The 21353-nt window shown below is 45.8% G+C and overlaps 1 protein-coding gene across 3 annotated transcripts in view; it reads left to right on the top strand.

The window, feature by feature from the left end:
* The window catches only part of St3gal4 (ST3 beta-galactoside alpha-2,3-sialyltransferase 4), a 49775-nt gene extending 29234 nt beyond the window's left edge, over positions 1-20541 (top strand). For all 3 annotated transcript variants that reach the window (XM_076924607.1, XM_076924606.1, XM_076924605.1), the window contains exons 2-11: positions 11467-11542; positions 11824-11908; positions 12244-12324; positions 12491-12588; positions 12808-12868; positions 13520-13615; positions 13720-13909; positions 14588-14731; positions 19154-19297; positions 19609-20541. In XM_076924607.1, the coding sequence (XP_076780722.1) occupies positions 11527-11542; positions 11824-11908; positions 12244-12324; positions 12491-12588; positions 12808-12868; positions 13520-13615; positions 13720-13909; positions 14588-14731; positions 19154-19297; positions 19609-19695 (1002 nt within the window). In that variant the 5' untranslated portion in view covers positions 11467-11526 and the 3' untranslated portion in view covers positions 19696-20541. The remainder of the gene's footprint in view (positions 1-11466; positions 11543-11823; positions 11909-12243; positions 12325-12490; positions 12589-12807; positions 12869-13519; positions 13616-13719; positions 13910-14587; positions 14732-19153; positions 19298-19608) is intronic.
* Positions 20542-21353: the final 812 nt, after the last annotated feature.

The raw sequence follows: 21353 nt of genomic DNA, 5'->3' as shown, positions 1-21353 counted from the left end.
GTTTTGTTTTGCTTTCCTTTGTTTTCCTCTGTCCCATACCAAGTGGCTCTTCTAATATGAGACAGCGATTTGGGGGTTTTCCTTTATCAAGCATGTGTGGGTTTAGAGAAGCAGAGAGCCATGCTCCAACTCCAAAGCCAGCTTTAATTTTTAATTGACTTGGGACCACATAAGAGAGCATTTGCCACTTATATTTGTAGAAGACAACAGAGACAAGGTGGGCAATACCATTTGCCCAATTTATTCTATTTCTTGGGACATATTCTCTCGATGATCTGTCCTCTTTCTTTAGATGTTCAGTGGTCTCTGGATTCCTTAGTTGGAGACTTTTATCTTTTATTCTCCTGGAAAGATAAAAGGAAAACCTTGCCCCAATCCTGACTGGGCGGGGGGGGGGGGGGTGTCCCTGATCAAATGAAAGGCATTTGTTAGTCTTTATAAGTTGTTTTGGACTGGATGAGCAAGCTACCAGATGAACTGTCACTTCTTACTCAGGAGGTCTCTCCGGTTTGAATCTAGTCTTCATCAATTTCGATGGTATCCACAGCTTTTCTTCTCCTGTGGACACGAAGGCGAAACCTTGTCTTCAAAATAACACACATCCTGGTTTTTCATTCTGAGGTCAACACATCTTTAAAATATACAGGCTGATTTAATTCAGCAGGTTTTTTTTTTCTACCATCCAGTGTTTCTCTACAGCTGTTGTTCCTTTCTCATTAACATGTAAAAATTTAAAGTTAATAAAGCACTATATAATCTATCTCTGGGGGGTCTTCAATACCCCGTTCTGCTTATTAAAGCATATCTTTTAAAGTGTGGTTAGATCTTTCTATAACTGCTTGTCCTGTAGGATTGTATGGGTATACCTGCAATATACTTTATGTTGTGATATGCAAAAAGTTGTTTCATTTTACTGGAGACATATACCGGAGTATTGTCAGTCTTAATTTGTACAGGTACCCCCATAACAGCCATAACTTCTAATAAATGTGTAATTACAGAATCAGCCTTCTCAGAACTTAAAGCAGTTGCCCATTCAGATCCTGAATATGTATCAATGGTATAGTGTACATCACTTAATTTTCTACACTCTGTAAAATGAAAAACATCCATTTGCCATTTTTCATTTTGGGGGATATCTTTTGGGTCACTTCCTACAGGCAATAGAGTTTGGTTATACAAAAAACAGGTAGGAGATTTCCTTATAATTGCCTTGGTTTATTGTCAAGTGATAGAAAAGTCTTTCTTTAAACCTTTGCTGTTAACATGGTGTTTCCTCTGAGATTCTGAGGCTTCTAGCACATTTCCTACTAATAGCTGATCAATTTCATCATTACTTTGTGCTAGACAGCCTGGCAAACCAATATGGGGTGTGATATGTATTACATACATTGGATGATTTCTATTTCTGATTACTTGTAGTTGAATAAATAGTGAAGTTAATTCTGAATCATCTGGAATAAGCTGAGCAGTTTCAATATGTAAAACAACTCTTTCTGCATATTGAAAGCCAGTAACTGCCGGCGGTGGTGGCACATGCCTTTAATCCCAGCACTTGGGAGGCAGAGGCAGGCGGATTTCTGAGTTCAAGGCCAGCCTGGTCTACAGAGTGAGTGAGTTCCAGGGCAGCCAGGACTACACAGAGAAACCCTGTCTCGAAAAACAAAACAAAAAACAAACAAACAAAAAAGCCAGTAACTATATTAAGAGATTTGGGAAAATCTAATAAAACCGTAAGAATGGCATATAGCTCTGATTTTTGAACTGAAACATAAGGGCTCTGAACCACTTTACTTATGCTTTTCTGATTTATAACCTGCCTCTCCTAATTTATTCGCATCAGTATAGAATGTACGGGCTCCAGAAATTGGTGTCTTTTTTACTATACGAGGGAGAATCCAATTAGTTCTTTTTATAAACTGAAGTCTCTTGCTTTGGGAATATTTGTTATTAATCTCTTCCCCAAAATTACTACAAGCTTTTTGCTGATGTTCATTTTCTGCCCATAATGAGGCAATTTTAGCATTAGTTACAGGGCACCACAATCTCTACTTGGTCTGTTTCTGCTAATTGATGAAGAATCGTTTTTATTCTTTTAGAATCATTCAGAAACCTTTTCTACACAGGTCTTTAATTTTTTATTATGTTTGTGTGCTAAAAGTATTCATTCTAAGATATCTTCTCTCTGCATAAGAATTTCTTTGGGAGTGTTGGGGTTGGGAATCACCACACAAACCATATGAATACCTGAATTTAATTTCACCTTTTGTGCAAAACGGAGACTGAATACAAAATGGCTACGGTTATGTTAAAAGGAGCAGGCCTCAATAGGGAGAATGAGTAGAGGGCAGAATAATCAAAATACAATACAGCTTTGGATCCAGTTAGTCCACATGCGCATTCTGCAATTTCTTTTCTACCAGAGTCAATTTTCTCTCAACCTTAGCTGATAATTTTCTTGGACTATTTAAGTCCTTACCATCTTGTAAGGTTTGAAATAAATTACTTATTAAGTAGTTAATCCAGTTGTAGGCCATTGACAGTTAATATCTCCCAGCAATTTTTGAAATTCATTAAGAGTTTGCAGTCGATAAGTCCTGATTTGTACTTTCTGTGGTAGAATTTTCTGTAAACCGAACTTATATTCTAGATAGTTGATAGAATCTCCTCTTTGTATTTTTTTTTTTTAGTAGCAATTTATAACCACCAGCAAGGCAAATTTTTCTTTATTTTATCAAACATTTTTGCTAAGATATCTGCATCTGAATCAGCCAGTAAGATATCATCCATATAATGGTAAATTTAACATTGAGGAAACTGTTTATGAGTTATTTCTAACAGTTGTTGTACAAAATATTGACATGGAATGATTGAATTAAATTTGATATGGGGGCCTGTGGGAGGCCTCGTAGAGTGTTTCCTGATGGCAAAGGGTTATCTTGCTCATCCCTTGTTGATCTGCATTCATTAGTCCAATGCCAGCCTTTGCCACACTGTCTGCATACTCCATAAAGCTGGGGCCTTCTCTTCGGATTATCACTAGAAGAAGCATTATTTCCAGGAATACTTTGTCCACAATCCCTTTTCAAAAGAGCTTGCTTACCACAATTAAAACATCTGCCATCTTATTTTTCTTAAGACTTCTAGAAATTACTTTTCCTATCAGAGTAGCATCATAAATGTGAGATCCAATATCAGCAGTGTTTCTAATCGCTTCATCTTTTGGTGCTGATCTTGCCTTTAAAGATCTAACCACTGTTTGCATTCTAAATTAGCATTTTTAAAAGCTAAAAATTCTATTAGTGTTTTTCTGACTTCTGAATTTGATACTATTCTGTTTACAGCTGAGGTCAATCTTTGCAAAAAAAAAAATAATAATTGAAGGTTTCTTTTGGGCCTTGTATAATTTCAGCAAATGACTCAGACCTCTTTCCTGATTCTTCAACTTTATCCCTTGCATTTAAAGCTGTTAAATGACATAGTGCCAAGGTGTGATCATCAAATTCAAGATGCCTTTGTAACTTAGCATATTGACCTTCACCTAGCAACTGATCTTGGGAAATATTAATACCTCTAGCCTGATTTTGTTGTTCTGTGACCCTAGCTTCCTCTTTCCATCATGTTTGCCATTGTAACTGAGGACCTGCTTCCACTATTGCTGTTGCCAATTTTTTTCCAGTTTCGGGGGATAATTCTGTTCTGAGTTGGCCATAAATTCAATATCTAATAGGATGAATTCACACTATATGAAATGATCGATTCCTTGGATCTCCTCAAATCTAATGTCTGTAGTATTCCATGTAATTTCTTCATAACCTTGGGGGTGCTTAACATCTGCTGGTAGGTTTTTTATAGTAATTGGATAAGGTTGGTTTTCTAACAATCTTGGTCAACCCCTCTTCAGTTTCGTTATGCACAGTAGGTTCTTGTCTAAATTCTTCTGTCTGTGTTTGAGTATTTTTTCCATTTTCATTTATGAAGCTCTCTAAAGCTTGTATCTTATTAATCTGCTTTTCATGGTTTTATTTTTCTTGTATCTCTAAAGATTTTTTTCTTTCAGTGGTTACAGAAAGTCACTATGGCTATTAAAAATAAAATATGAACTACCAAAATGATAATAATCATAATTGGTATTAACCAAATTTCAGTCAAGTCATTTAGCCTTTTATTTTCTGCTTATATTTTCAAGCCATCTAAAGTAGCACTGAACAGAGTCCTAGTGTCTTGTATTATGGTCTTTCCCATCTTTAACTCTATTCTTGAGGACTTCTCAGGTAACTTATTAAATCTGATGTCTTCTCAGTTTGTCCTCACTCACTTGGAGTGATTTCTCTGTCTTGCGGGGTGGGGGTGGGGGGGCATGCCAGAAGTTGGAGCAACCAAATGTTGTTTTGTTTTTAAGGTAAAATCCCAGTTGTTAGATTTCACCAAATGAAGACCCAGGGGCCAGATTCTGGGGTGAAAGCCTGCTAGCTCAGAGAAGCTGGGAAAGCACCTAGCTGACCTTCCTCCTCAGCCAGCATTCCAGAAGGAAAGATCCAGTTCTGCTTCTACATTTCCTGTTCATCTCCCTATCACCCCTCCTGACTTCCTGTCACTCTCTATGGTATTTTCCTATGCTCACACCCTGTTAGCTGGTTGCTTGCTCTGCCTCTTGACTTGTGGTTGAATTTATTTAATCTTGTTTACAACAAACAGAAAGCTCTCGGATAAAAGGTGTGTGTTAGGGCTGAGCCACATCAGACTAGAGACAAGTTTTCCCAGTATACAGTCTTGGGGTCCACTGTGTAATCAAATATCCTGTGACAATTTCTTCATTCTCATAGCATTTTTTTTGACCTTTGAATTATTTAGTCACTAGAATAGTGGGATAGACAAGAGAAGAAATAGGAAGATAGTGCACTGTAACTGGTCTGTGTATGTCAAAAACCCTACAGGGAAAATAATTGACTCCTACCCTCCAGATGATCTTCTGAACAGAACTTCTTGTTCTGTTTCTAGACAATGGATAGAGGCACTGAACCTCAGGACCTAAATACTACCCCAATTACATTGGAGTCTTGCCCTCAGCTCTCAGACTGATACTATATTCTGGTTGCCTGACAATTCTGAGATCTCATGGAAGGCCTCTGCCTCACCCTGTGGATGGTTCTACCCCACCCTGTGGTTCCACTAGGCTTCCTAGGACTCTATTATGTTCTGACTCAGTTCTGTTGGGCCTTGCCTTCCTGAAAGTCTTCTGTGCTGGCTCTGCCTATGCCCTGGCCCCAGGCTGCTATCATATCTTTTTAAATCCAGGCAGAGGAAGTCATGCCCCACTGGTCTTATATCCTGTATCTACAGAGCTGGCACCGTGTGAGCGAGGCCACAGCTTGTCCCGTGGTGATTTTAGAAGGATGGGTCAAGCTGTTCCAGAGAGGAGTGGTTGAGGCAGCAGAAGGCTGTGAAGAATGTGGGGAGTGAAAACTTATCATAGCCCTTGGCAGCACGCCCCAAGATCTGGCTGCTCTTCTGATTATTTTTCTCTCTCAAGCTTGGCATTCTGGGTGTGAAATGGGAAGGACTGCAGTAGAAGTCCCCAAAGGGCCCTTGGGGTCATTCTCCCATTGTCCTGTGTGAATAGACTCAGACCTCACTCTGTCTATACTAATCTTATCAAATGATTACTTAGCCACACCTGCATTTTTCCTTCATGAAAAATGCTTTTAATTTTCTGCAGAGTTCAGGCAGAGAATCCTTCAGATCCCTAAGTTCGGTTTTATTTTATTTATAGATTCCACTTTACAATCACGTCTTTCTACTGACAGTCTAATGTAGACAGTTAAGCCACACAGCATCCTGAGTGTTTTGTGACCCAGCTTCTTCCACCAAATATTGTCTTTCCTCCCAGTGTCCTCCGTGAAGTTTCAGGACACGGGCAATTCAGCCCTGTTGTTAGCCACTTTATTACTAAGATGGTTGTTACTCTTGTTTCTAACACCACTTGTGTAATCTATAAGAAAGTCCAGACTTGCCCTACAGTTCTAATGTGAGCCCTTACCTGAATCTCTGTTCCTCTTCACTTTTCCTAGCCTGCACATGCAGATTTTTCTAGCCTCTCCTCTCTAGCCAGTTCCAAAGGTAATTCCACATTTTCAGGTGTTTGTTACAGTACTAGCCCCACATTTTCAGGTGTTTGTTGCAGTACTAGCCCCACATTTTATCAAGGTTAGATCACTCTTAGTCTGCTTTGTGCTGCTTTAACCAAATTCTGTAGCCTGGATACTGTATAATGAATAGAAGTTCATTTAGATCATGGTTCTGGAGGATGTGAAATCCAAGATGAGGCCTTCTGTTGGTTTCATCTTCAGACAGATGGAGGCAGAAGGAGGGGCAGAGAGTGGAAGCAGGGGAGGCGGTTAGAGGCTGAATTTGTCTTTTGGTAATGGCTCCATTTCCATCGTACGGAATCCATTCCTGTGGTTAAAAACACAATCCACTCGTGAGGGCAGAACTCTCTGCACAAAGTACTGAGAATCAAATGCTAGGCAGGTTTTCTACTACTAAGCCCTACATATCTCTTATAGGTCCCATCTCCCAATAGCACCACGTTCAGGATCACGTTTGCAATGAGTGACCATTGGGGCTCACATTTAAACCATAGGAGGTGTCCTAGTGCAGAAAAGCCTGGGCAGAGTCGGGGGTTGTGGAAGTGGATGCTGTGGGAAGGAACTGGGCTGTTAGTGTGCTTGGGGAGACTTGCAGTATATCTTAGTTTCTTTTCTAGTTGACATGGCAAAACACCTAACAAGCAATTTAAGGAAGGAAGGGTTTGTTTTGGCTCACGGTTTGAGGGTACAGCTCATCATGGTGGGGAAAGCATGGCAGCCAGGGTGAGAGGTAGCTAGCTGGTCACACTGCATTCAAATTGGGAAAGCAAAGAACCCTCTGCTGGTGCCCAGCTTACTTCTTTCCTTATAGTCAGCCTTGGCCACAGCCAACCAGAGGAAGTGTGATGCCCTTGGCATGGGTGATCTTCCCACCCCAATTAAACCTAATCTGAAAGATCATTCGGACATCCCCTAGGGTGATTCTAGACCCTGCCAGGTTGACAGTATCAGTCATCACGCACGCATCTGATATATCTGCAGGGCATGAGGCCTGAATTTGTAGGTTCCTGGCTGCGCAATGCCAGCATCATCAAGTGGTCTCAGGAGTGGCTTTTGAGATAGATCGTTTTTGGGATGGAGTGTTCTAAGCCAGAACGAGGCTCGCTGTTTCCTTTCTCAGGGAGAGGTGGAGTTGGGAGATGGTAAGTGAGTGGGATGCAGAGGTTTAACTTTGGAGGAGAAAGCCTGAGGGAAGGATAGCCTGAGGGAAGGATTACCCTGAAGACAGTTACTTTAAGGGAAGCCTGCTTATTGGTAGGAGATAGAAGAACTAGGAAGAGCAAAGAGGTGTGGCTTTGGGTGTACCAGATTCTGGGAAAGTGATAGGAATTTCTCATCTAGGCGGTAGAATTTGGAGAGAAAAGTGGTGGGTGAGTCTGAAGATGTTAGAAGAGCTGGTAGCTCTGCTTCTTTTCCCTACAGAACTGAGAACCAGCGGGGATAAGGTTTCATAGTAGAACACTGGCCTAACATGCCAAAGGCTTGAGTTCAATCCCACCCCCCCCCCAAAAAAAAAAAAATCCAGAGGGACAGAAAATCAAGGACTAAAGGGCACAGAGCCATTCAGCAAACATTAGGCTGCCTGTCCCCTGCTCAGGGGATATTGATCAAATTGAACTCCTTTTGGATAGCGGGCACTGGCTGAGTACCAGTTCCTACAGGGCCCTAGTTTCTTCCCATGTCCCCTGGCTGGGCTCATCATCTCACTTTAAGCCAGGGACACCTTGTTCATGGCAGAACCCCAAAGGGCACAGGCAGCTCTCTTGCCGTGGGCTGGCTTTGCATTATAGCTGACCTATGAGTGAGTGGCTCTTCTTGGCAGCTGGTTCAGAGAGGAGGCTGCTGAGCCTTGGACCTGGGTAGACCAACTGCAGGCTTTCCCTCAACAGGTTGTTCTTGTCGCAACCAGTCCAAGAAGCCCTGTGGCCCTGGAATACCCAGGGATACAAAGCAATCCTCCAGGCTAGCCCAGCAAGGAAAGGAAGTAGCATGGTTGAGTTTGTGATTGGACACCTTGGAGCAAACCTTAAAACTCACCAGGCTACTAATAACTGTCCTGGTTCTGATGGTGGGGGTAGGGTGGGGAGGGGGAGGGAAGATGTGCCAGTGTAAACCTGCATTGGGAAAGAAGCCAAAGGAATAGCCATCGTGTTGCTTGGGTTTGCCCCAGGCTACTTAGCAAGGACTGCCAAAGTCTCTTTCCTAAGGTCAAGGCCAGAGTGTAGCTGAGTTGTTGCCGGTCAGTTACTCTGGAACCTGTTCTATGTAGTATTTTCCATTCTGGCTTCATGCTAGCATCATAGAGGAGGTGGGTTTTGTGTGTGTGTGTGTGTGTGTGTGTGTCCCTTTTTACTACTGATGCTTGACTTCTAAGTAATGTAATAAAAACCATGGAGAGCAGACGTAGACATCTGGATACCTTAAACCCCTCAGGTCAATGCATTGTATAGCCAATTTAAATGGAAAGCCACCCCTCCCACAGCCACCCCTCCCACGACCACCCCCCACTTCCCAGCTTAGGAAAGATCTGGAGGAAGAAGAGGAAGAAGTTAATGAACAATTCTGGCACAGTTTTATAACTCTAAGTGTGGTCCCAGTAGGGCCCAAGGGAGCTGATAAGTTGATAGACCGGGCTGGCCTAACCCATACCCCCAGGAATCACAGTGTGCTCATCTGAGGTTAAGTAGGCAGCTTTGAAGGCTATTTATCTAATCTGATGGTTTTTCCACTTTCCCTGCACATTAGAATCATCCACCCACCATGTGTACACAAATTCCAGGGCTGGGCTAGAGTAATGAACCAGACTTTCTTCATATGGACAGGAACAAATACTCATTAAGGGTTTTAAGTGGTTTTATTTTTACATTTATTTATTTTGGATATTGGGGTGTGTGTGTGTGTGTGTGTGTGTGTGTGTGTGTGTGTACTTGTACATGGAGCTCAGAGGACAGCTTGAAGGAATAGGTTATCAGGTGTGGCCACAAGCATTTTTCCCTGCCGAGACTTCATGTTGCCCCTACAACATGCCACTCCCCTGTTCACCTATATCATTCAGAGCCTCTTCCATGAATACTGCTTCTCAAACTTAGGACCAAGTTCAAATCTCCATTCTGATTTTGTAGATATGCAGGAGGCCTAGGATTCCGATTTGTTCCTAAGGGTCCCTGGGGTGCCCATGTTCCTGAATTGACAAGTGGATTTGAGCAGCAGGGACCTATCTGTTGATCTGCTTCCTGTACTGACAGCTGAAGAAACCGAGAGCCAGAGAAGGACATACGACATTTCATGGTCACCTAACATGCCATTCGTTTAATGCTTTATTTATTTTTTTTTTTTGAAGAGTTTATGTTTTGGAGGGAAGCAGAGTTACGGTTTATTAAAGACATTTTAATATATTTTAAGCATGACGGCTAAGGGAGAAGTACTCAGAAAGAAAGATATACCCCAGAGCATTGATGTGAGTCTCTCAAAGAAGACTCATCCACTCAATGCTTTTAATTAAATAAGTAACTAATTAATTTTAGAGACAAGGTCTTTCTATGTAGCCCATGGGAGACAGCCATGCAGGAGGAGAGGCCCATGTGATGAGGAGTGATTTGGCAGTTGCTGTGGGGAGCAAGCGAGGGTATGTTCACTTTTCGGAGAGCCATCAAAGATTGTTAAGGGTGATTTTTTTTAAACTGGAAATTTAGGATTACAAATCTCACTTTTGGCTGGATGAGTGTGGTGGCAGATGCCAGTTATCTCAGCATGCAGGAGGAGGAAGAACTCAAGTTTGAGCTACATAGTGACTTGTAGGCTAGCCTGGATTATAGAATCAATCTCTCAAGCTCTCTCCCTGTCCCTACCTCTCTACCCTCTCCCTCCTTCCCTCTCTCCCTCTCTCCCCCCTCTCTCTTCTTTTCTCCTCCTTCTCTCTCTCCTTCTTCCCTCCCTCTCTCCCTCTCTCTTTCCTTCTTTCTTCCTCCTTCTCTCTTCCCCCCTCTCTCTGTCTCTCTGTCTCTGTCTCTCTCACACATACACATACACACATACACACACACACGCACACACACACACACATGAGACAGGGAGAGAGAAAACAAAAATAAAACAAAAGCTAGTCTTTTTTCTTTTTCTATGGGGACAGCCATTCTCAGTCCTCCCCAGGGTTTTGTGGGGTGGCTGCTGCTAACCCTGGCGAGGAATGAGGAAGTGTTTGGGACTTCCCTTATTCCCTTAAGCACAGTTGTTTTTGTTGTTGTGTTGGGGTATTTCTTTTTATTTGTTGTGTTTCGCTTTTGGTCACAGTTCTTAACTCTTAGCGGCATCTGGGAAATGCCGTCACTTGGGGTCACAAACCTGGCTCCATGATAGGTCTTCATTCAAAGTCATAGATCTATGATTATGATAGATGGCACTTCCATCAGATGTTGGTCCTGCCTCCGAGAAATAAGCTACGATGTCCATTCGTCCTTAGGAGAGCACAAACTAGTGCTTCCTTTTATGGTCTATCGTGAGTCACCTGCGCTGTATGTGACAGGACCCACCTGAACAGATGAAGACCTATGTCTGTGTATGTCTGTGGAATGACAGTGCCTGGCTCTGTGATTTGGTTTTGTTTTGGTTTTTTTTTTGTTTTTTGAAACAGAACAGGATGGAAGGGACATAGGTTGGAAGAAACTGGCATTTGGCCAGCTGCCTATAGCTATTAAGCCACAAAGATCTCTTAACAACATGGTTCTAGAGGAGTCGGTCCATAATGCAATTGACTGCTTCCTGACCTCTCCCAGTTACCTCGCTGGCCTCTGCCCACTGACATTTGAAGTATCCCTGCGCCATGCCATCAGGGCTCCCTGACCCCATGCTCTCTTGCACCGGGCCTTCCTTCCTGATTTGACCATGCATCTTAGAAACTGAGGCAGAAATACTGTTAGTGTTTAGAAGGATGGAGAAGGGGGCTTTCTGAGGACCCTCATAGTATGGAATCAAGTTCTGGCTTAGTTAATTTTTGTGTCAGAAATGGTGGACACATCTGCTTGCCCCTAAACTGATTTCTTGCTGAGTCAAAGTGCTGGAAAATTTCCATTAGAGACTGGTGTCCGTAAGTCAGGCATGGGAAGTGAAAGAGGGTTGGAACCTCAGTTCCCCTTCTTGTAGCAGGGCTCCACCTAGATCCCCCAGACAGCCCTCTTGAGAATTTAAGAGGAAGATCACCTGGGGCTGATTGCCTCACGAAGTTGTGTTTCCTAAGAGAAGGAAAAGGGCATGCAGGGGGTGTGTCTAGCTAGATGTGCATGGAGAACCTAGACTGACACCCGGGACTCTTGTCTCCTAGGTGGCCAGAGGCAGCCGGGATGACACTTCTCCCCAGGAACCCTGCTATCTGCTGAGAAACATGACCAGCAAATCACGTGAGTGGTGTCCATGGGGTCCCCCATGGAGTCATCCTCAGCAACTTGGGGACCTCCTCAGGGGTGGTAGAGGGTCACACTTGGAGCCAAGGACAGTTTTTATCCTGAAAGCAGAAATACTTGGGTCCTAGCCCCTGGCTAGGGACAGGACAAAGCCAGACACTGGGTCTGCTGTGCTGGGGGGGGGGGGGGGTTTGAGGATCCCAGAATCAGCAAAGAAGAAAGGAGCCTGGGACTGTATCTGCCTCTGCCTTTAGCTCCTGTGTGCATGTATCTTGCAGACTGGAAGCTCCTGGCCCTGGCTCTGGTCCTCGTTGTTGTCATGGTGTGGTATTCCATCTCCCGAGAAGATAGGTACATTGAATTGTGAGTATGCTTTCTGTGTTCTTCTATTGCTTCTTGCCGTCAATGGACTGATACAAAAGCAGTAGGTACCTAGCCAGGCTGGAAACCTTTGAGACCCTTAGCCTGACATCTCTTCTTCAGCTAGCTGCTAGCTCATAGAGTCCTTCCATGAGGGTGGGTGCGATTCGGGAATCGATGGGGTGGGGATCCAGGTTGAGGAGATACTAAGTCTGTTTAAGTCCTTTTCCGGAACTGTGGAACCTCCGTACCATCACTGGGGAGGTAGATCCTGTCTGGGATGCTGGCATCAGGGCCTCAGTCTGACTGGGCCTTTTGATTCTTCTTTCTCTCTCCAGCTTTTATTTTCCGGTCTCAGAGAAGAAAGAGCCGTGCTTCCAGGGTGAGGCAGAGAGGCAGGCCTCTAAGATTTTTGGCAAGTAAGTACCGGATGATGGGGCAGAGCCTGGGATGCTCGGGTTTTGCCTCATCACTAACTGGCTGGAGGGTAGACAAAACTGGAAGAAGGACAAAGACCAGATAATGTAGTCGGGGCCAGACCTTGTTCAGTCAGGTTAATCTCTTTCTCACCCCTATCCTATAAAGCCATTCTAGGGAGCAGCCCATCTTTCTGCAGCTTAAGGATTACTTCTGGGTAAAGAGACCGTCCGCCTATGAACTGCCCTTTGGGACTAAAGGAAGTGGTAAGTTATTTCTCAGCTTAGTGGGCAAGCAACCCATCGCCTCAAGGGATACATCTCAAGGAGGTTGAGAATCTGAAGAGTGGAACGTGGGGGGGGGGGGGAGAGGGGGGAGGGGGGAGAAGGGGGAGGGGGGAGGGGGGGCAGGCTTTACGATGCTGATGACCATAGTCTTCACATAGTCTTCACGCATCCTATTCCTTCTATCCCTTCTTTCTGTAGAAGACCTTCTTCTCCGGGTGCTAGCTATCACTAGCTATTCTATCCCTGAGAGCATACAGAGGTAAGGAGATATTCTTCTTGTTTTAGTCTGGCGCCATTCCCCTGCTCCACTCTGAACGCATCTTGTTCTTGTGCCTTGTCAGCCACCTTTTGGTCATTGGTCCACTGTGGCCAGTTTGACCTGCCCTAGCCTGCCTGTCTCCAGGAGCTAATGGGTACTCTAAAATCACAACAACTTAGCCTGAACATCTAGGTGTCAGATTATGCAGAAGCTGCTGAAGGTGTTGCCATGGCAACAGACAGACCTGGGCAACAGGCAAGGAAGCTGTGTCCTAAGGTTTCTCCTCCCTGTTCTGTTTTTTTCCCCCCCTTTTGAGACATGATTTCTTCATGTAGCCCAGGTTAGAGTTGGCACTTCTTCCGTGCATCGCTTACACGTGTGTGCCACCTTGCACAGTTCTTGTGCTGGGGTTTCTTGTGGTACTTCTCCTCTCATTATCTCTTTGCTATGGTTGCCTTGTTTGTATTTCCTTTTGAGGTCAGTAGAACCATTAGCAGGACCACTTAGCATGGCTGATCCATGCAGATCAGGGACTGAGGAGAGCCTAGAAGTAATCTGAGATGCCCCCCTCTCCCAGGCAGATCCAAATCAGTGAGAGCTCAGCAGAGCAGGGGCTGCTTCTGGGTTTGAACACTCCTTTTCCCACGGCAGGCTCGAGTGTCGTCGCTGTGTTGTGGTGGGGAATGGCCACCGGTTGCGGAACAGCTCGCTGGGAGGTGTTATCAACAAGTACGACGTGGTCATCAGGTGTGTGGTCGTCCCTCCTGCTTCTTTTTGGGTCCCAGATGTCCGAAACAGGGCTGCCAAAATGCCTGGTATCTCTAGTAATGGATATTCTTTTCCTGGCCCAGGTTGAACAATGCTCCTGTGGCTGGTTATGAGGGAGATGTGGGTTCCAAGACCACCATACGTCTCTTCTATCCTGAGTCGGCCCACTTCGACCCTAAAATAGAAAACAACCCAGACACGCTCTTGGTCCTGGTAGCTTTCAAGGCGATGGACTTCCACTGGATTGAGACCATCTTGAGTGATAAGAAGCGGGTAAATTGGGTCAGGTGGGAGAAAGAGAAATGGTGATGGGGATGCTATCCATCAGGGCTTTGTGTCCCACAGACTGCCTTATGATATTCCTGAAGGGTTGGTGAAGGGACATGGTGAACCAGGCTTTCCACAGCCAGAGCCTTGGGCTTCTCGCCAAGGGCATTGTTTTGTACGGCTGCTGATAAACTTCCCCTGCTCAAGAGCCTGTAGGAGCTGGAGTGGCAGCCAGAGGCCCTCAGGGCTGGAGGGTTGCCTGGAATAGGAGCACTGTCAGGACGTATGAGGAACTTGGGAACAACGAAGCCAGCCCACTGATACCTTGGAACAGGCAACATTTTGGGGCTTTTCCTGATGGTTCCACAAAGATCCTACTCTCTCACTGGGCCATCTGGTTGAAGGCTGAACTGTCTGATCTGGCATTTTTTTGCCCAGTACGTAGACAGGGTAAGGCTCAAGTCCCTGCTTGCCTGCATCTCTCTGAAAGAGGTAGTGGTCAGATCCCAGCTCTTCCTGTGTTACCTATCACCTTTCCTTCCTGACCTCTCCTTTGGTCTCTCATGTCTGGGACAAGTCTTACCTCACTTGATTGGGATCTGAAGACCACCAGCTGCAGTAGAGTTGAGAAACAGGCCTTGCCTTCAGCTCTTTTCACATCTCCCTTCTAACCCTAACCCATAGGTTCGAAAAGGTTTCTGGAAGCAGCCTCCCCTCATCTGGGATGTCAACCCCAAACAGATCCGGATTCTAAACCCCTTCTTTATGGAGATTGCAGCAGACAAACTCCTGAGCCTGCCCATACAACAGCCACGGAAGATCAAGCAGGTGGTGACAAGCTGGTGACAAGACCAAGCTGGGGGTGGGGGTTGGGGTTGTGGGTGGAAAGCCAGGAGGAACTCGTGAGAGGGTAGAATGATGATGGTGGATGCAGCTCGCACCTGACCTGTGAAGAGAGCTTCTGAAGCACGCTACCTTGATGGACTGTGTACTTTGGAGAACTGGGTCATCCTAAAAGTGGAGTGGGTAAAAGGTCTAGCTTGGACTTTAAGATGCTTTTGGCAGGCTCTGGTCAGAATCTGTAAACTGGGAGCTGCTGGCACACACGCTGGCCCTTACCTGTGGGAACGGCTTGAGTCAATGCAGTTACTGTTAGACTTTTAGCCTGCGGTCCTATAGTGGAACATGCTGATCTGGTGGTGTGAGTGGAGACTAAGCTTCTACAGTCTGTCCTGCATGTCTTTAGTACGGTGAACTAGTTTTGGGAGCTGTAGTGGTTTTGTGAGTTACGGCTTTGATTTTAGCACTCTGTGTCCTGGTAGTCTTCAGCTGGTAGGGTTTACCCCCACATTGTAGCTTTGCAAATATTATCTCCTTGTGTCTTAGACTCTCTCGTGGGGGCATATGAGACCGCAGAAGGAAGTCACCAGCAGGCATTGGCAGGACTCTTGGCTGTGCGGTTATTAGGCAGGTCTAGCACTAGGAAATTTCAATTACTTATCTTAATGGTGGGGATAATATTTGCATTGACCTCTTAAGGCTATGGCAGGACTTAAGAAGACAATAATATAAAATGTCAGTCATAGAGATTGGAACGTAGCAGCTGTTTCCTTTCAGTGTTTGCCCTTCGCTGTTTGTTAGTTTCCTTGAGACAGGTTAGCCTCAAACTCATGGGTATCCCTCCCAAGTTCTGGGCTTACAAGAGTTGAGCCACTCTACCCAGCTAATATTAGCCAAATTTTAAATCAACATGTTTATTCTTGACTGTCGATGTTATCCAGCATCGTGTATCGCATGCTGCAGTGTGACTGCCCAGTGGTGAGCCTGAGCTCACGTGCTTAGGGAATAAGCTGTGACCCCTGCTCAGGAGAGATGCCCTGTAGCAGAATAAGCTGCCAGCCCCACTGTGAAGTGACAACCTCTCACACTAGAGTTGTTAAAGTGTGATAGAAGCACAGAGGGGGGACACACTTCCGCTGCATCGTTATCTGGGGAACTCTACAGTTAAAGTGGTACTGTTGCCTGTCCTGTGGGGGATCATGGCGTATATTGGGCATGAAGTGAATATGGAGGCAGTCCATTTGGTGTGGACATATCGGCCTGCCAATACCGAGTTGTCCTAGTTCAGATGGGGTTACAGGGGCATACCATTGTGCGTGGATAAGGGTCTGATAGAGTGAAGGCTTTAGAAGGAAGTAAGAGAAGTTGAAGATGTGAATCCAGCTCCTGGAAGTGGGAAGGATAAAGAAAGGACTGAATTCGGCCGTGACGTTGCACGTGCTTTCCTTTGTTGTCCATTACAGTCAACATAGTGTCCTCAAATACATCCTACCTTTGGCTCATGGCCCTGTAGGGTCTCTGTAATGTCACAGGTTGATGATAAAAACTGACTTCCTATCTGGAGGCTTTATGGGAAATTTCTCTTTCAAACTTGTTTTAGGTGAAAGTGTCTGGGTTTGCATGGTTGTAGGACTAGGGTTCCCCTGTTCCTACAGACTGTGGACTGAGTGAAGAGCTGTCCTCAGCTCTTGGAGGCTGCTTGCGTTTTGTGCCCTGCAGCTCCCCCCATCTTCAAGTCACTGACAGCTCAAATCTGACTGACTTCACCTCTGAGCTCAGCGTCCAGATTTAGATGGTTAGGTAATTAGGTCAGTGGTTTCCTCTCATAAAAACTGTACGAAAGAATGAACTATTATTTAAGCATCTTATTTGCATAGTTCCCATATCTGCAAGAGAAGGCAATTATGAAAGAGAAGTGGAGGTTCTGTTTCAGTCAGGGTTACAATTGCTGTGATGAAACACCAGGACCAAAAGCAAGTTGGGGGAGAAGTGGGTTTATTTTGCTTACAACTTCCATATCACAGTTTACTATTGAAGGAGGTCAGGGTAGGAACTCATGCTGGGTAGGAAGCTGGAGGCAGGAGCTAGCGGGGTGCTGCTTACTGGCTTGGTCCTTATGGTTTGCTCAGCTTGCTTTCTTATAGAACCCACCAGACCAAGAGTGGCACCACCTACAGTGGACTGGGCCTTCCTCTTACAATCAGTTACTAAGAAAATGTCCTACAGACTTGCCTGTAGTAGTGTCTTATGGGGGCAGTTTCTCAATCGATATTCCTTCCTCTAAGTTGACCCTAGCTTGTGTCAAGTTGACGTAAAACACTAACCATCATGAGTTCCTGTACAGTTCCGGGTCCTACCACCTATGCTTGAAGGTAGGATTGGGAGGTTTATGAGTAGCTCTAGGTCTCCTTGGCTTCCTGCCTGGATGACTGGCTCGTTGTGCTCTACGTATTTAAGACAGAGGATGCCAGGAGGAGAGGGAGCATGACGAAGACCATAAGGAGTAGAGCCGGTGAGGAGGTGATGACCGTGTGATTCTGTAGGACTCCAAACTGGATGCGAGAGCACAGGGTGGTTAACATGGCAGGGGTGGAGGCACCGTAGTAGACGTCTGAAATCCCAGTATCTGAGATGCAGAGGAAGGATGTCAATGTTAGCCTCAGCTACATAGTAAGTTCTAAGCCAGCTAGAGCTGCGTGAGATCCTGTCATAAAGACAAAAGGCAGCGACCGTGAAAAAGGCCTATCAAGAAATGAAGAGAAAGAGACAATCAACAGGGATGCTAGGAGAAAATTGGCCTTTAAGAGGCTCCATAAGAATCCAAGAAGTGACTCTCTCGGGGTGAGTGGGCAGGTGAAATCTTCTATAAAGCTGACTGTTGGGGCGAAGCGGGGCAAGCTTCCTGAAGTTTGAATATTAAGTTGATCGTTGCTGTGGCTAGATTGGGGTGGGAGGAATGGGAAGCAGCCCATAAGGTGTGCAGGCAAGGTATCGTTGACCTTGGTTTACAGAAGGGCTATATCATCCCATGACAGATTACACAGCCATGGGTGTTGGACCACATCCAAGGAGGAGGATAGAGCCCTCTTCCCTTCTTTGAGCAAGTTATTTATATTTACAAGCTCCAGTTTTCTCATTTATACAATGAGGGTAGTGACAGTATCTGTGCATATGTGTTTGGAGGGTGACTGAGTGAGATGCTGCCTTGTACCGTGTTCATACTCAGCAGGACGCCCGACACATAGTAAGGACTCGAGCAACAGATAGGATTGTGGTGGCTGTCACTGCTGTCATCCTGACAGCCACGATCCTCCTGGAGACCCAGGTCTTCCGCAGATGTGGGAGTTGGAGCATCTAGTACGCTGTTGTGTCAGCCAGACCTTCATCCCTGATGTCACCGACTTACAAATGGAAAGATGGATTTTGCTCATGGTCCCAGTCCTCTTAATCAGTTAAGGCAGGGAGGACTCGGTGGCTTACAGGAAACAGGGAAAATACCTACTTGTCCCTTATCTACCCTTATCCGTCCCTACCCACCTTTAGGGTGGGGCTTCCCTCTTCAGTCAGTCATTTCTATTCTTCACAGATAACCCGCCCCCAGAAGTATACTAATTTCCTAGGTACATCTCCATCTAATGAAGTTGACAAAATAAACACAATAGCCACTAGACACATAACAATTGAAACTTAAAACTCATCTGCTGACGAGGTAGCTCAGCAGTTCAGGGCACTTGATGCTTCTGCAGAGGACCTGGGTTTAGTTTTCTGTACCCACTTTGGTTCGCCAGTAACTCTGTCTAGTTCCAGACCACCCAGCATCTTCTTCCGGCCTCCACAGGCTACTGCATGCACATGGTATACATAGCTCAAGCAGGCACATGCACATAAAAATAATACATTGTTAAATCTCTACATTTAAAATGTAATAATCAGGCCGGGCGGTTGTGGCGCACGCCTTTAATCCCAGCACTTGGGAGGCAGAGGCAGGCGGATTTCTGAGTTCGAGGCCAGCCTGGTCTACAGAGTGAGTTCCAGGACAGCCAGGGCTACACAGAGAAACCCTGTCTCGAAAAACAAACAAACAAACAAACAAACAAACAAACAAACAAAAAAGTAATAATCAGGACAGAGGACATGGACCAATTGGTAGAACACTTGCCTAGACTATATGAAGCCCAGGTTTTATCTCCAACACCACAGAGAGTTCACAGTTTTCTTGAGTAACAAATCTACTTTCTCGTCTGCATTAGCTCCATTCAGGTAGGTGCTCCGTTGGTTGGCTGTTGTCCTGTTGGACAGCTAGGGTAAACGAGAACTGGGCAGAGAACTGACCCTGAGTGTGTATGAGGTAGATGGTGGAGGAGGAGGGGATTGTGGGTCTTTAAAACTCCTCCATACTCTGTCCCTCAGAAGCCAACCACGGGTCTGCTAGCTATCACCTTGGCCCTCCACCTCTGCGACTTAGTGCATATCGCTGGCTTCGGCTATCCAGATGCCTATAACAAGAAGCAGACCATCCACTACTATGAACAGATTACGCTTAAGTCTATGGCGGTAAGCAACCCTGTTTGGGAGCCCAGCGAGTCAGGCTGGCTAGGATTACACAGCTGGAGGGATGTTGGGTGAAGGGGAAGGGCAGGGGCATGGAGTGGCTCTGGATGTGGTCATTCAGTATCAGAGCTGGTACCTGGGCATCTGGACGCCACAGCTCTACGTTTACCACATGACTTCTGTCTCCTTTCTGTGAGCCGGCGTAAGGAAGAAAACTCCCAGGGAGTGTGGGACCAGGGAGATGGGGAGGGAGGATTTTCTGAAGATAGAGAGCTACCTGGGGGCGCCTCATTTTTCCTTGGCTGTCTCCACAGGGATCAGGCCACAATGTCTCCCAAGAGGCCATAGCCATCAAGCGGATGCTAGAGATGGGAGCTGTCAAGAACCTCACGTACTTCTGACTTGGATGAGAGCTGTAACACCTTGCTTCCCTACTTTGCCAACTGAGTAGGCCCTGTCTACAGCTTAGGGGTGCCTGGTGCCAGTACAACCCAACTGAACTCACCCTCAACGGAGAGGGTGTTCTGGGACTGGCCAGGTCTCAGGAGAGGCTATGTCCCTAGCTACTTTGGTGGATTTCAAATCCAGACAGGGTGGACACACTGAGGCTACAGGAGCCTGGCTGAGGTGGGGAAGGGGAGCTGTTAACCATGGCATCCCCTCTCTGCCAGCACAAAGAGCTTTCTGTTTTGTTTTGGATTGGTAGTGGTGGTTGGCTAGTCCTTTTGTTTGTTTGTTTGTTTGTTTGTTTTTGTTTGTTTTGTTTTGTTCTTGAGACAGGGTCTGACTGTGAAGCCCTGGCTAATCTGGAACTCACTATGTATGCAGACCAGGCTGGTCTTGAACTCACAGAGATCCAACTGCCTCTGCCTCCCAAGTGTTGGGATTAAAGGCATGTACTACGCCTGGCCCCAGCACCAAGAGATTATTTAACATACTATTTAATTAAGGGGTAGGAAAATGAATGGGCTGGTCCCAGGACATTCACTGAAAGGGACGCGATACAGTGTTCTGCCCACTTTTTAATAAAATTTACATATGATTGGCCTGTTAAGGCCCAATTCTAGAGCTGGCCTCCCAGAAAGATGGAGGCATCAAGAGTGGGAGGGGTGTCCTCCAGAGAGTGGGTGCTACCTCCCAGCAGGCATGGGAGGAGCATTGACAAGGGGGTTCTACCTAGAAGGGGCCTCACCTTGAAAAGAGGTTACAAAAGATCATTAAAATATTTTTTTTTTCCTAAAATGGAAGCACTTGTGGGGCTCTGTGTCCTTTCAGGTTGGGGAGAACATTGCTGGGGGTGTGCACAGCCATACGATTACATAAGAATTTTTGAGATGGTGCCTAGGGCGAGCACTGCCATCCTGGCAGAGCATACAGTCAGAGCCCAGATCAGCCCTGTCTTCAGACACATAGCCTAGCATCTCGCATCCCAAGGGACTAAGGAAGGGAGGAGAGGTGAAGGGTGCCAGATGGAGGTGGCAACACCCCTTCCCATCATCCTTTTCTTTCTCCCCATTCCTCAAGTTACCCGGATCTTAGGCTGGGAATTGCATGGCTTAAGGACAGGGTGGAGTCAGACAGAGAAGGCTGCTTTCCTTCTTAAATTAAGTGGGACTCAAAAAATAGAGCCGAGGGAAGGTCTTGTGAGTGCAGTAGTATAGGTTGCCAGGCTTGCAGTGGGCAGGGCTGAGGGACAGCACTGGAGGGATTTGGCAAGTTCTGTCAGTTAGTCACTGGTCCAGGGAATGAGACTTTTCCTTCAAGGTCCCTTGAAACTTCACAGTCCTGCCATTTGCTTGGCTCTCTGTCCTTATTCTTCATCTCCAGGCTCTGCTCTCTTGCCAGCTGGGCCTCTTGCCACCCCTACAGCTGTTCCTTTACATCTGGAGCCAGGAGGGAGTGTTGGCGCTGCCTCTAGGGGACTGGAACTCACAGCTGTGTTCCTGGCTTTCTCAGAAAGAGCTGCATGCAGTCTTGAGGTTCTGAGACAAGCCAGACTGGGATGAGATAGATAGGGAAGGGTAGTGGCTCGGAGGGACTGCGGAGGGTGACACCACAT

Source organism: Arvicanthis niloticus, chromosome 26 (assembly GCF_011762505.2).
Source record: "Arvicanthis niloticus isolate mArvNil1 chromosome 26, mArvNil1.pat.X, whole genome shotgun sequence".
NCBI classification, from domain to species: domain Eukaryota; kingdom Metazoa; phylum Chordata; class Mammalia; order Rodentia; family Muridae; genus Arvicanthis; species Arvicanthis niloticus.
This window is presented reverse-complemented; position numbering and strand designations above follow the sequence as displayed.